Genomic DNA, 12,324 nt, shown 5'->3' on the forward strand with positions numbered 1-12,324 from the left:
CTTTGTGCCTCAGTTTCCCCATCTGTCAAATGGGGATAGTGATACTGGCCTCCTTTGTAAAGCACTTTGAGATCTAGTGATGAACAGTGCCATATAAGAGCTAGGTATTATTTCTACAGAGGAAACAATATGTTGGGTGTTTTCACACTGATTCATTATTATAGTTTAGTAAAATAATGCCAACCAGCTTTTTCTTACCAGAGAAACAGTAATAGATATAGCCTCAAATATGTTTTATTGGTTGCACAAAGATGATCCAAAAGCTACTGCTCTTTATTAATGATTTCTCCTCCTATAAATCTTTTTTTAGCAATTGGAACTGTGTCAGAGGTTATATAAGCTCCACTTCCAGCTGCTGTTGCTTTTTCAGTCGTATTGTAAACTCATTGGACAGGTGCATGAAGTTAGTTCCATGCCGGAGGTATGTCATAAGCACAACCAAGCCTTTTACTAAAATAATCACTGTATCTTTGTATTTTTCTTTCTACATGATTTCACCAAAAATGAGTTATTAACCTCAACTCTGGGTCTCCAAACTAAATATTTCTATAACACTCCTTTGTCTTAATTAAAATATAGTTTGGAATTCTGCACTGTAGGTAAGAGACAGTACAGTGATTCAGAGGTTGAGTTATTTTATACAGTCAGTCTTCAATGGTAATTTCAGTAAGTTGAATGGTAATGAGCGAGAATACTAAATTAGGCCTGATCCTGCAGAGATTTATTCAAATGCTTAATTTAACATGTTGGAATTGCTCACACTATGTAAATATGTGCATAAGTCTTTGTAGGATCAAAGGAATTTTCAAGGAAATTGCTTCCATTGTCTGGAAAGGATCCTTATTCTAGGACATGGTTGACATTAGTTGGACATTGTGGCCAGGTCTACACTATTTTTACTATACCAGCAAAGTGCTCCAACTGGATGCAATTTATACTGGCAATACTGCAGTGATATATCTTATTCCAGACCCCTGAACAAAGTAAACAGCCCCTAGTGTAGATGTAGTTATACTGGCAAAAGCACATATTTTCCGGTGTAACTGAGTCTACACTAGTGGCTTTTGTCAGCACAGCTAGTCAGTCAGGGATTAAAGCTCTTCACACTCCTGTCTGACATGGCTATGCTAACAGAAGTTTGTAGAATAGACTTGACTTTAAGCTTGCATTGTAACTGTTTATGTCGTACTTCTTCTGTGGATTCACAACGGTCTCCAGTCCCTGCTGCTGTCTATCTGAATTCATTCAAGAGTACTAAATTCACTTAAAAGAAAAAATATTAAAATTATAGTGTACAAATAAGCATAGTAGCGTCATAGCCATTTAATTTAAAGTTGATTCATAAAGATTGTATCACTTGTTTTAGAAAATGTTTCCTAAAATTTTTCCCTAAATCTTTGAGATACAGTAGTTCTAAAACCATAACAAAGAAATGGTCTATTCTGAGCTTGATTGCTGGCCATTTCTCCTCAGATATTTCTACACAGATTACTTTTTTAAAATGCTTCACATCAGCAGGTTTTTGAGGCAAATTCTCACAAATACTGCAAAACACAATACATTAAGAAATGGTATTTTGTAACCATTGTATATTCTGTAGTCATCACATAAGAGAAGATGATAAAATAAATTACAGCATGCATTTTTTTCCTTGTAAAAATGTGTATGTTTTAAAGTAGTGGGAAAGAACTAGTGCTTTTATTACAATTGTATTCTTAAAACAAGACGTTTCTAGTTATAAAGCGTATATAGCAGATAGCTCGCAAAGTCTGTAGTAATTGGGGATTGTTTAATTTATAAAGTTATTTATTCAACTGTGATTGTGGTGTGGACACTACATTCAATTTGAATATTGCCATATCTTTCTCTTTCTGCTGCAAAGTATGTTTTGTAATATTGCCAGGCTATTGTCTTTGAAGGCAATGGATCATATTGCAGATAACAGTTATTAGAACTCTAGTACCATGAATGGTAGATATTTTTTTTAAAGATCATAGTAATTTTTTTAGTAAAGGGTTGATTTTGTAAACATATTTTAGCACGGTACTTAAAGTTAATGAGTGAATGAATGGGATTGTTTGTTACAACTGATGCAACCTACAGAATGGAAAAAAAGACAATAGGAGGAATAGTTTTAATCATGTTATGCTGGATACGTGAACTATTATTTCACAGTGGATAGAACATGTTTATCACATATTGTCATGTTCTGTTATATCCTTAAAAACAAATTAAGGCGTTGTGAATTGTTTATCAATCTTTTGTCATGTTAAATTTTCAGTCCAGTAAAAGGGTTATACAACTACTGTTTCCTTATTGAACATTTCAGGGAACTGATCCTGTTAGTTCTGATATATTTTGAAAGCTATATGTGCTCTGATATGTTAAGAAGCAAATACAAAGCAGAGGATTGAACTAAAGATAAAATCTGTTTAGTTTGAGTGTGTAGAGTAGATGCATATACTGTATATACCAATGAGAACATTTTTGCCATTGAGATTGAAAAGTGTAGTTCTTGTATTAAAATTAAAATGTACGTTCACAAGCCACAAATAATTCTATAATATGATGACAGAGCAGATCTGAAATGTATTGCTGCCTTTTGATACAAAAGGAAAATGTAAATACATGTTTATCGATTTTTGTCTTTGAACAGCTCCTAAATATGTCAAGAGAACTGAGTGAATTAAAGAAAAATCTTAAGGATGCTACTACTGCTATTGCAGCTGATCCTCTAAATATGGAAGCTGCCTTATCTGAGCCCACATTCAGTTCTACAGAAGCAGCCATTCAATCCATGTTGGAGTGTTTAAAAAACAACGAACTTAGTAAAGCTTTACTACAAATAAGAGAATGCAGGCAAGTTTTCCAACATGATTGATATTAAACCATCACATTATTAAAAATGCATGCATTTATCAGTTTCCTAAGTGGATTGTTTATCCAGCAAGAACATTTAAGTGATATATCGAGTCATCACCATAAGATTAATGTTATGTTTCAGGAAGGGACCTGGGAACCATTCACCTTATTTGTAGCATAACCACAAAAGTTAATAAAGACACCAAATGAGAAATATTCAGACCTAAGTACTTGCGTATTTACAGCATTGGGGATGTTAATATCAGATCAAAAAAATTAATTATCTTACTTTCTTTAATTATCGTATAGAATAAAAATACTGCAGTGAAATTGTTCTTCAAAATTAATTCAGTTATAGGACCAGATCCACAGCAAGTGTAAATCATTCATTTAACCAGCTATGGATCCAGCCCATTGTCTTTTCCACTTCTTTGTATGAGTTCTTATATTCCAGTTTTATAAATTGGGCTTGCATTTCATATGTTATGTGAATTCAGTGTCTAAATATTCTGGGTTTAATTAACAAGTAAGTGTTCTGAAATTATTTGGTTCCAGAATGATTATAGATATGTAGAAAATACAATTGATGTATATATCTATGTAAAATAATTGAATCTATATCCCGCCAAACAAGTAATAACATAAATATGCTTTCAATTTGTTGCACTGCAGGAGTTTGTGGCCAAATGACATCTTTGGAAGCAATTCTGATGATGAGGTCCAGACACTACTGAATATTTACTTCCGGCATCAAACCCTGGGCCAGACTGGCACTTATGCACTGGTGGGCTCCAACCAGAGCCTGACTGAAATCTGTACCAAACTAATGGAGCTGAATATAGAGATTCGCGACATGATTCGCAGAGCTCAGAGTTACCGAGTCATCAATACTTTTCTTCCAGACTCCAGTGTTTCCGGCACAAGTCTCTGACAGGAGTCTTGTGTCCCCTTTCTTTTTCAAGCTGGGAGTGCTGCCCTGCTGGAATGAGGTGGGTCAATGTCTTCTCGGCCTTAGAAAGGTTTGGTCACGCTGTACTCACTCTTGTTACATTTAGGACTTCTAAAGAAAGGTGGGCAGAACTTCAAATGTGTAGCAATACTGTAAGGACAAAGGTAGCATAAACCATCCAGGACAGAATCCTTTGTTCTGTGTTGCACAGAAATTGGTTAGCATTTCACTGAGCAACTGCAACGCACTACTGAAGAGGTGACTTCCATTGCATACCAAAGCCTACTACACTGAACAGTACTTCCTTTCTAGAAAATTATTTTAGGTTGGCAAAAGTGCAATGTTTCCTTCACTATAGAATATTTTTTGTTACAAAACTTGTACATTTTTCTCTTTTTTGTCTTGTTTGGTTGAATGAAAGCTGGGCAAAATGAAGCTGGCCACAGAACATTGCAAAATTGGTCAAAAGCTGAGAGCCTATGTATATGAAACAAATTGTAAATGGACTACATTTTACTGTACACTGTAATTTGAATATGATTACTGTATCTTAAAATAATGAGCTGCTATGAAGTACATTTCCTAATGTTGCTAGGCTACTGTCTCTGAAGGTACTGGATTATATTGCAGAGGTCTGTTCTTAGGCCCTGAATGCCATGAATGGTCTAGATAGATATTCCCTTTGGGGTTTTTTTCTTCTTTTCTTTCTGGACTTCAGCTGCTTTTTACTAGAGGGTTGCTTTTATGAATATATTTATACTATTAAAGGATGGTTTATCTGATTTAACTTACCATTTTGTAGGAAAAAGTCACATCACAGATTCAAAATCTTTTGAACTGTCACGCATGCATATTTTTATTTAATATAAATTTGGACTACAAAAAGTAAAAATATTAACGTGAAATGCAAGTTCTCACTTTAAGTTCTTAAAAAGATGTCTTATTTGATTTGTAATATATATATATATAATATATATATATATATATATATAAAAAGTCATTCTTGTATGTTTTGTTTTATTTTATTTCCTTACATTTAACTGCTGTCAAGTGTTAAATGTGTGCATGTAAATCTATTGCACATCTGAGACACTCTTATTTAGACATTATATAACTTATTCATGCTGTAAATACACTTAGTTTTTTGTGAAGTAACTTTGGTTGATATTTTGATCAGTACATTCATTTAACTAAAATATAAAAGTCATATAAATCACAACTGTGTAAGTGCTGATTGGTTTGGTGAAGATCTTGTTCTTGACTGAGTCTACAATACCAACTTGAGATACCAATAACAGGCAGACACTGAAATGTTCATAGATTATTTCTTCCTGAAAAGGCTAAACCCATTATAGTGAAAGAGAATGTAAGGTATCTGCATTCTATTCCTCTGCAATAACACATCCAGAGAAGAGCAAATTGTAGATTTAAAAAAACCAAGTTTCTAAAATCTCATGGTTTAAAGTTCAGTTCTGAAAACTGACTGTGGATATAGCGCTGTGGCCTTCCTGCTTTGTGTCCCAACAATTTCCATTTTAGGTATTCTTGGTTTACAGATACTAATTTCTTCTAACAGGCAGCATTGCCAATTCAGTCTGGCATCTGAGAATCAAGTAGGGTTTCTTCCTTTGAACATGACTTCCACTCTTCTCTTATTCCTTGTTTGCACTGCTATAATTGATTGGTCCTGTAATTGGAACTTGGTAAATAACTGTGTTGCTGCACAAAAAGGTATAGAATCCACCTCTCTCACGTCTGCATTGACCTTGCAAGGCTACGAGTACTTAAAAAACAAAAAACCCACTCCTAGTTGTATGACTGAATAGACACAGGGAAAAGCTCTGCTCAGAAAGAAATGCTGTTACACCTAGTCATATTTTTTCAGAGTGGAAACATTTTAAAGGAAAATAAGATATCAAATTCCAACTATGTATTTCATTTCTAAGTACTGTTTTGAGTGACTTATCAGTAGTGAATTACTGTATGACGTTTGTGTCGGTGCATATTAACACCACCTGTTTCAATATTTCTGCCCACAATTTTACACTCCCTCTGGATTTTTGTGATAACAAATAGGGATCCCAATTTGCATCTATGTGAATATGAACACATAAAAGTGTTGAGGCTGTTCACTGGGACCCAGTTTTCCTGAGTGAACTTAGCTTATGCAGTAAAAGACACTTGGTTTTTGCCAACTGAACTATTAGAAGAAATAGCTTGCAGGAGCTGGAGAGGTAGAAAATTTAATTAAATCAGGTATTCTCCCTTGTCTGCCCATTTACTCTTAAAATCATCAGTCCCCAATGAATAGTAAGAGTTAGCATTTTCCCTTCAGAGTCCCATTACCAGCTGACTATACTGTGGTTGAATGCGACTTCTACAAAGGAGCAGCCACTCTTGCTACTACTGTTTCAAATGAAATATCCTTGAAGTAGCGTCTATTGAACAGTGCACTTTCTCTAAACTGCAAAAACCATTTATGAAAAAGCAGGTATCGTTATGCAGGAAAACTTTAGTATTCTGTAGGAAGACATTGTACCACTGGATAAAGTTTAGCCACGTTAATGGCTATGGTCATCTGTATCCAAACTGCAAATCAGTTTAATGTACCTGCCTGAAAGACTAAAAATAGAAATGACTATCTCTCTCCCCCCTCCTTCAATTGAACTGGTCAGTACCTTTCATGAGATTGGGGTTTAACTCTGTTGTTGCTGCTACAACTATTACATACAGATCCTATAGTACAGTGAAGATTTAATATATGAAATTAAAACCCTGGAATATATGGGGCTTTACACTCTTCAGCTTTGCCTTGTATCTTAACTGTTGAGTAGGTCAGGGTACTGGCCCACTGAACCTGTCCTCCCCCCCTCCCTCCTCAGTTATAGCTGCAGTGTGGGATCTGCTATTATCTGTAGAGACTGGTCTTAAGTGAGAGGTGCTCTTTGTAAATACTGTGGAGTTTTGCACTATTCTTATTATCACAACATTAAGAAAAGAGGAATTCAGAGAGTTCCCAGCACAAGGGGGTTTTTCCACTAGTGCCTTACATTGCCAGAACCCCACTAAACAAAATCAAGCACCCCAGTTACTATGAAGGCCAACTGAAGTTTTTGGTATAGGAACATGTTAAGAACTGCATCCTGTCATGTATTAGTTACCTCTTCAGTTCTGAGCTGAGGTAAGTTACTTGGACATGGGTGTCTTTCACCCATGGCCTGGACGCATTTCTTGGGGTTACTCATGACTGGAGTAGTGGACTGCCTTCAATTATGGCTATATTCATACTGTCTTTTTGTAAGCAAGGTATTATCCATTCCTTACCTTAAGTCCTTTATAGGAGCCCTTTAAAAGAAAATTAGGAGTATTCACTCAAAAACTGATGTAGGAGTTTAGTTTAAACACAGCCATTAACCAAATCTGAATCAGTACATATCCTACATATGTCAGAAGATTTTGTGGAGTGGATTGATGATTGTTCACTAATATGATCTAACAAGTAACTTTGCATCATCTCCCCCCTTATGATAGGTACAAGTTGTTTTGTTTCCCCACTCACAGCCCTGGCATCCTTGTTGTCAGATGCAGTTTTTCCCTTTCAGCATGTTGTACTGTGTTTAAAGGCATCTGAACCCCTTGGATAACTCTTCCCTCCTCAATTTAAGAGCAGGAATCAGAAAGAAGGAAGAGGATTCCCACAGCCTAAAATATAGGCCATTAATTCAGTTTCTAGATCTGTTTCTCAGTAGTTGAAGCTAGGGTAGCTGTGTACTCAGCCTAGATTTCATTTTACACTGGCACTGAAGAGGCCTTGGCTTCCTCTAGTTTTCCTGTAGCAATGGTTTTAGTATAGCATAGATTCTCTGATCCCAAGTAGGTTTTTTTTTGTTTTGTTTTTTTTAAGTTAGTAGGCTAAATTACCTGAAAGAGGATAAAAGGTATTTCCGACATAGGTCAGAAAGATTTTCCTCATTCTGAAGGTGAATTCCTCCCATGCTAAGGCAAGATTAAGTAAACCAAATGCAGAGTTTTATTCAACTTTATTTACAATGTATTCTGTAAAGTTACAAAGCATCTTACAAATAATACAAAAAATCTTTAATCCATTATCCAATGCCAGGTCAAAAGCCTAAAGTCAAAGCCATGTTACAAAGACTGACAAAGTGCAAAGTGCTAAATACAAAAGGGTACAAGTTAAGAGGTAAGCCACAGATCAAACAATGTACTTAAAGCTGTAAGTGTTGTCACAGGATAATCTTTTGCCTTTGCAGCGACCACACAGCTCTTGGCGGTGAGGTCTCTTGAGGTCAATGTGTCTTTTCTTCTGGGGACAGGAGCAACGAGTCTTTGCGCAAGTCTTAGGGGAGAAGACATTTCATTGTTAGGGAGGAGAGGGCAGATGGACCTATTTCAAGTAAAGGTAGCAACTGCCTCAGAAAAGCTACAAGTGGCCCCTTGTATATTACTAGCATTTATTTCCTTTTGTGTAAACAAGTCAGACTGGAGTAAATACAATACTCATGTTTTCATACTTGGCATTACTTCAGTTCATGTGTTTGTGGGCACATTTGTTGTTTCTCAGAAAACGTGTTTGACTATGGAATCTAGCAACAGATAATGAATTAGACCCCAGTCTTTCAGACACTTATGCATGTCTTTAAGCTGTACACACTAGTCCAATTACTTCAGCCTATTAAGTATGCATGAAAGTGTTTGCAGGAATCACCATCTTCATTTGTGCAGTTACCCAAGCTAGTAGTGACATGAACCATGAGGGGTGCTTTGGATTAAAGACAGTATGTATAATTGAAAATACTTTGCCACCCTTTCTGCTAACTTAGATGCTGTAATTAATTTTAAGTTCTCCTGAGCTTGCTACAAACCTTAGTGTCTTTCACCATTCATATAATTTACCTGGCACTGGATTGCTTCCACTCGATAAGGGTTGAAGCCCTTTTGGCATTTGCGACAGAGTTGTTTAAAGTAAACCTAAGAAATTTAAATGCTTAGTTACTACCATGACACTTAAATTCAGGAATATTTCCAAGACCGATCTTAAGTTTGTGCCAAGTTCCTCTACTCTAAAAACGAAAATATGGATAATAAGGATTTCAATACATTGTTAACTACCTTGTTACTTCCAGAAATGCACCACACATAGGCACTCTCCCATCTGGTCTTGCAGTCTTTACAGTGAAAATAGCCATACTTCTGTTCCAAGAACTGAAACAGAGAAAGTTCAATCATAACCTGCTAGAACAGCACTCACTGAACCAACTCCTTTTGTAGTCATGCAACTGATACTAGATTTTTGGTAGTTACGCAATTAGACATCAGCATACAGAGTGGATCTCGATCACTCATCCTTTTTTAAAGGCAAGAGTTTTTCATGAGACAATTGAGTTTTAATTGTAACAGTGTTTCCTTAATCCTTTAGAAAAGGCATAAAAAGTCCCTGATTCAGGAATGCTTTTAAGCAGCACGTGCTGAAACCCATTCAGGATAAGATTAGCATATGAATCACTGGCCTTAGTATTTACCTAGAAGTCTACACTAGAACGGTAGGCCTGCCCTTAGCACTACTGCTTAAATCAATCTAACTTTACCTCACTCAGTGGTGTAAAAGAGACATCCCCCCACCCCAGCAATGCACATTAATGCAACCTAAGCACTGTCCACACCAGTGCTATGACAGTGGGAGATGCTCTACAGTTTCCGCCTCTCACAGAGGTGGAGTAATTATGCTGAGCACTCTCCCATTGGCATACAGAGTCTTTACCAGGGGCACTGCAGTGGCACAGCTGCACGGATGTAGTGCTTCTAGTGTTGACCTGCCTACAATCTTTCCTTCATTTGCAGGAAGCATTAAGGTAGTGTGTTTAAAGACCCCCTGGTGAGGGAGTTCAGTTACATTGGGAGTCCGCCCTGTCCCCCACAGTACAGTTGGGGTTAAGCAATACAATACAGATTTGAGACTGAGCACTTCATACAAATTGTATCCAAAGTACTTTAGGAACCTTTCAGTAAAGGGAAAGAAATAAAAATATGCTATAAAAAGTGTTAAGACAGACCATTCTAAGTGACATCAGATGCCATAGAGAAAGCATGTGCCCCAGAGACAATACTAAAACGGAGGAGTATACACAAGGGGTGTGAGGACTTATGTAGGTTACCCCATCCTATTACTATATGGCCTAATCAAATCCATGGAGGATTAAGACTATAGAAGTTATGCGGATCTTAAAATTGAGACACATTACATCTTGAGGATGGTGCTAGTGTGGTTGTATTTAAGCATTAAGAGAGGCAAGAATGTTCATGGATGCCATGCCAGTGGAGGCAAGAGGCAGCCATGTTCAAAAAATAGATTGCTACCACACCCACTCCTTCAAATCTCTTAAAGCCCACTGCTGCCATCACCCATGGGAAACTGTTTTATGTTAGGACTGGATTAGATTTGTATTGGTGTCAGTAAACATTGATTTCACACTGCACAAGCCAAACATAGTTCCATCACTAATACACATTTCAGGCAGGGAAAGAAAGACCAGTGATACTTGAGAACTCAATCCGATTTAAGGATATTCACTTAGTATATTTTGACATGTGATGTTGACAATTTGTGTTTTAATGGTTATAAGACTAACTTTGAAACTCCACCTCTACTGTAATGAAAAAAAAAAAGTCAGTCTGATCCCCCTAGTTTCCTGCAACTGAACATTTAAATAAAAAAATATATAAATACTCATAAACTGACTACACTTACTATGACAGTGGCTAGCTAGGTGGCCCATTACTGCATAACGCACATCCCTTATTCATCTCTGGGATTCTGCCACCCACACTGTGCAGATATAACCTTGTCCCGTTCCCATCATGCTCCCAACCCCCTCCCGCCGTTCCCTCTTGCCCCTTTTCAGCCTGCACGTTTCTCCAGCCGCCGCAGGGCCTCCTGCTGTTTGTCCAGCGCCGCGGCCGCGCCACAGCTCCCGCCCAGGAAAAGCGGCATGGGGGGGGGGGGGAGCTTGGCCCACGGCTGGGCGCTGCCTGCCGATTGGGGTGGGGTGGGGGGGAGATCGTCTGCTCCTGGCGCTAGGGCGGAGACTGGCCTGGGCCGAGCGGGCGGGTTTCTCTCGGGAAGGGCTGCAGGGCGCCCCCTCTAGCCCGGTGCTTTCTCTCTCCCCTCCCACCCTCTGCGGCGTGTGTGAGCGCCGCGCAGCGCTAGGAGCCCCAGCCCGGCCCGCCCACCTGGAAGGCGGATCTCTTCGCCTCGGCGGCCCCTTCTTCGCGCTGTGCTTCCTCTGTCTCGTCCCGCTGCGGCTGCTGGGCGGCGTCCGGCCCACGGCTCCTCTCGCCGGGCTCCTCCGGGTGCAGCGCCGCCTGCTCCCCGTCGGCTCCGTCCTGCCCCTCCGGGGCCGCGGCCGGCGCCTCCTGCTCCGCCTTGGGCCTGGCGGCCTCGGGCAGGGTGAAGAGGCGCCGGTCCAGCACGGGCGAGTAGACGGCCGGGGCCGCTTGGCTGAAGCGGCCCGAGGGGCTCTGCAGGCGGCCGGGCTGTAGCTTGCGGGGCCCCAGCGAGCACTGCACCGAGGCGTCCACCCGCGGGTTCACCTGCACCCCCACCTCCTTCGTGTTGGCCTTGCGGAGCCGCGGGGTGAGGCCCGGGCTCACCTGGGACAGCAGCGCCTTGAGCTGCGCCCGTTTGTAGCTGTCCAGGTAGTCAGCGGGCTCCGGGGCAGCCGCTGGGGAGGGGACGACCAGGTAGGGGCTGGGGCCGCTGCTGCTTTTGCTTTGCTTCCAGTTGGGCGGCTGCTGCTGCTGCTTAGGGTCGCCCGAGCTCCCGCTGTGGCTAGGCGTGAAGGTGCCGCCATACCCCTGGTACACTCGGTAGGGGGAATAGACAAATCCCTCCATGGGCTGTTAATGCTTCTCCCCCTCCCCCACCCGAAAGACTGCCTACCTGGGGGTGGCGGCCACGGCCCTCGCTTTTATCCCGAGGGAACTGCTGCTAATTGTCCTAATCGATAGGGAAATTGACGTTCTTCCTGGGTAATTAACGCAGCTCCTTGGAGAGTCAGCACGGCTCGCTGCCTTCTTGCTGTACCCTTTCCTCATTTTTTCTGCAAGGGGCGGGAGGGCTGAACTATCTCCAGCTCAGTGATTAATTAAGAATGAGATTTTAGCTCATAAAATGGGTGTGCTTATTAAATGCACCCAACAAAATCCCCCCATCTCTAGCCCCAGAGGAATAGGAGAGACTGTAATACATGCACATATTTCTCCTTCCCCATCCCCAGAAGAGGAAAGTACAACTCACACAGAAAAATACCATATTTAGTATTCATCCCCAGTCTTTATAAACACTGCCTGAAAATCCATCTCCCATGAGGGAGTGTGCGTTCCCAACTCCCATCCTTCAGCATACATCCCAAACATGAGGAAGACTAGTGGCAGAAGTCTGATTAAATTAATGGGATTGTCTTGCCAAAAATATAAGGTTTGAAATGTCCCATTAG

The 12,324-nt window shown here is 40.1% G+C and overlaps 2 protein-coding genes across 9 annotated transcripts in view; one reads left to right on the forward strand and one right to left on the reverse strand.

The window, feature by feature from the left end:
- Positions 1–5,030, forward strand: part of FRY (FRY microtubule binding protein) — a 364,004-nt gene extending 358,974 nt beyond the window's left edge. For all 8 annotated transcript variants that reach the window (XM_067562954.1, XM_067562948.1, XM_067562949.1 and 5 more), the window contains 3 exons: positions 311–421; positions 2,657–2,859; positions 3,535–5,030. In XM_067562954.1, the coding sequence (XP_067419055.1) occupies positions 311–421; positions 2,657–2,859; positions 3,535–3,793 (573 nt within the window). In that variant the 3' untranslated portion in view covers positions 3,794–5,030. The remainder of the gene's footprint in view (positions 1–310; positions 422–2,656; positions 2,860–3,534) is intronic.
- Positions 5,031–7,834: 2,804 nt separating this feature from the next.
- Positions 7,835–11,758, reverse strand: ZAR1L (zygote arrest 1 like). The gene is made up of 4 exons (XM_067562956.1): positions 11,060–11,758; positions 8,942–9,034; positions 8,726–8,800; positions 7,835–8,168 (listed from the first exon to the last, which is right to left on the reverse strand). The coding sequence occupies exons 1-4, from the start codon at positions 11,720–11,722 to the stop codon at positions 8,025–8,027; spliced, it is 975 nt and encodes a 324-aa protein (XP_067419057.1). The 5' UTR covers positions 11,723–11,758; the 3' UTR covers positions 7,835–8,024.
- Positions 11,759–12,324: the final 566 nt, after the last annotated feature.

This window comes from Emydura macquarii, unplaced genomic scaffold (genome assembly GCF_026122565.2).
Source record: "Emydura macquarii macquarii isolate MOO-44397 ecotype Brisbane River unplaced genomic scaffold, CSIRO-AGI_Emac_v2 contig_2473, whole genome shotgun sequence".
In the NCBI taxonomy this organism is placed as follows: Eukaryota; Metazoa; Chordata; order Testudines; family Chelidae; genus Emydura; species Emydura macquarii.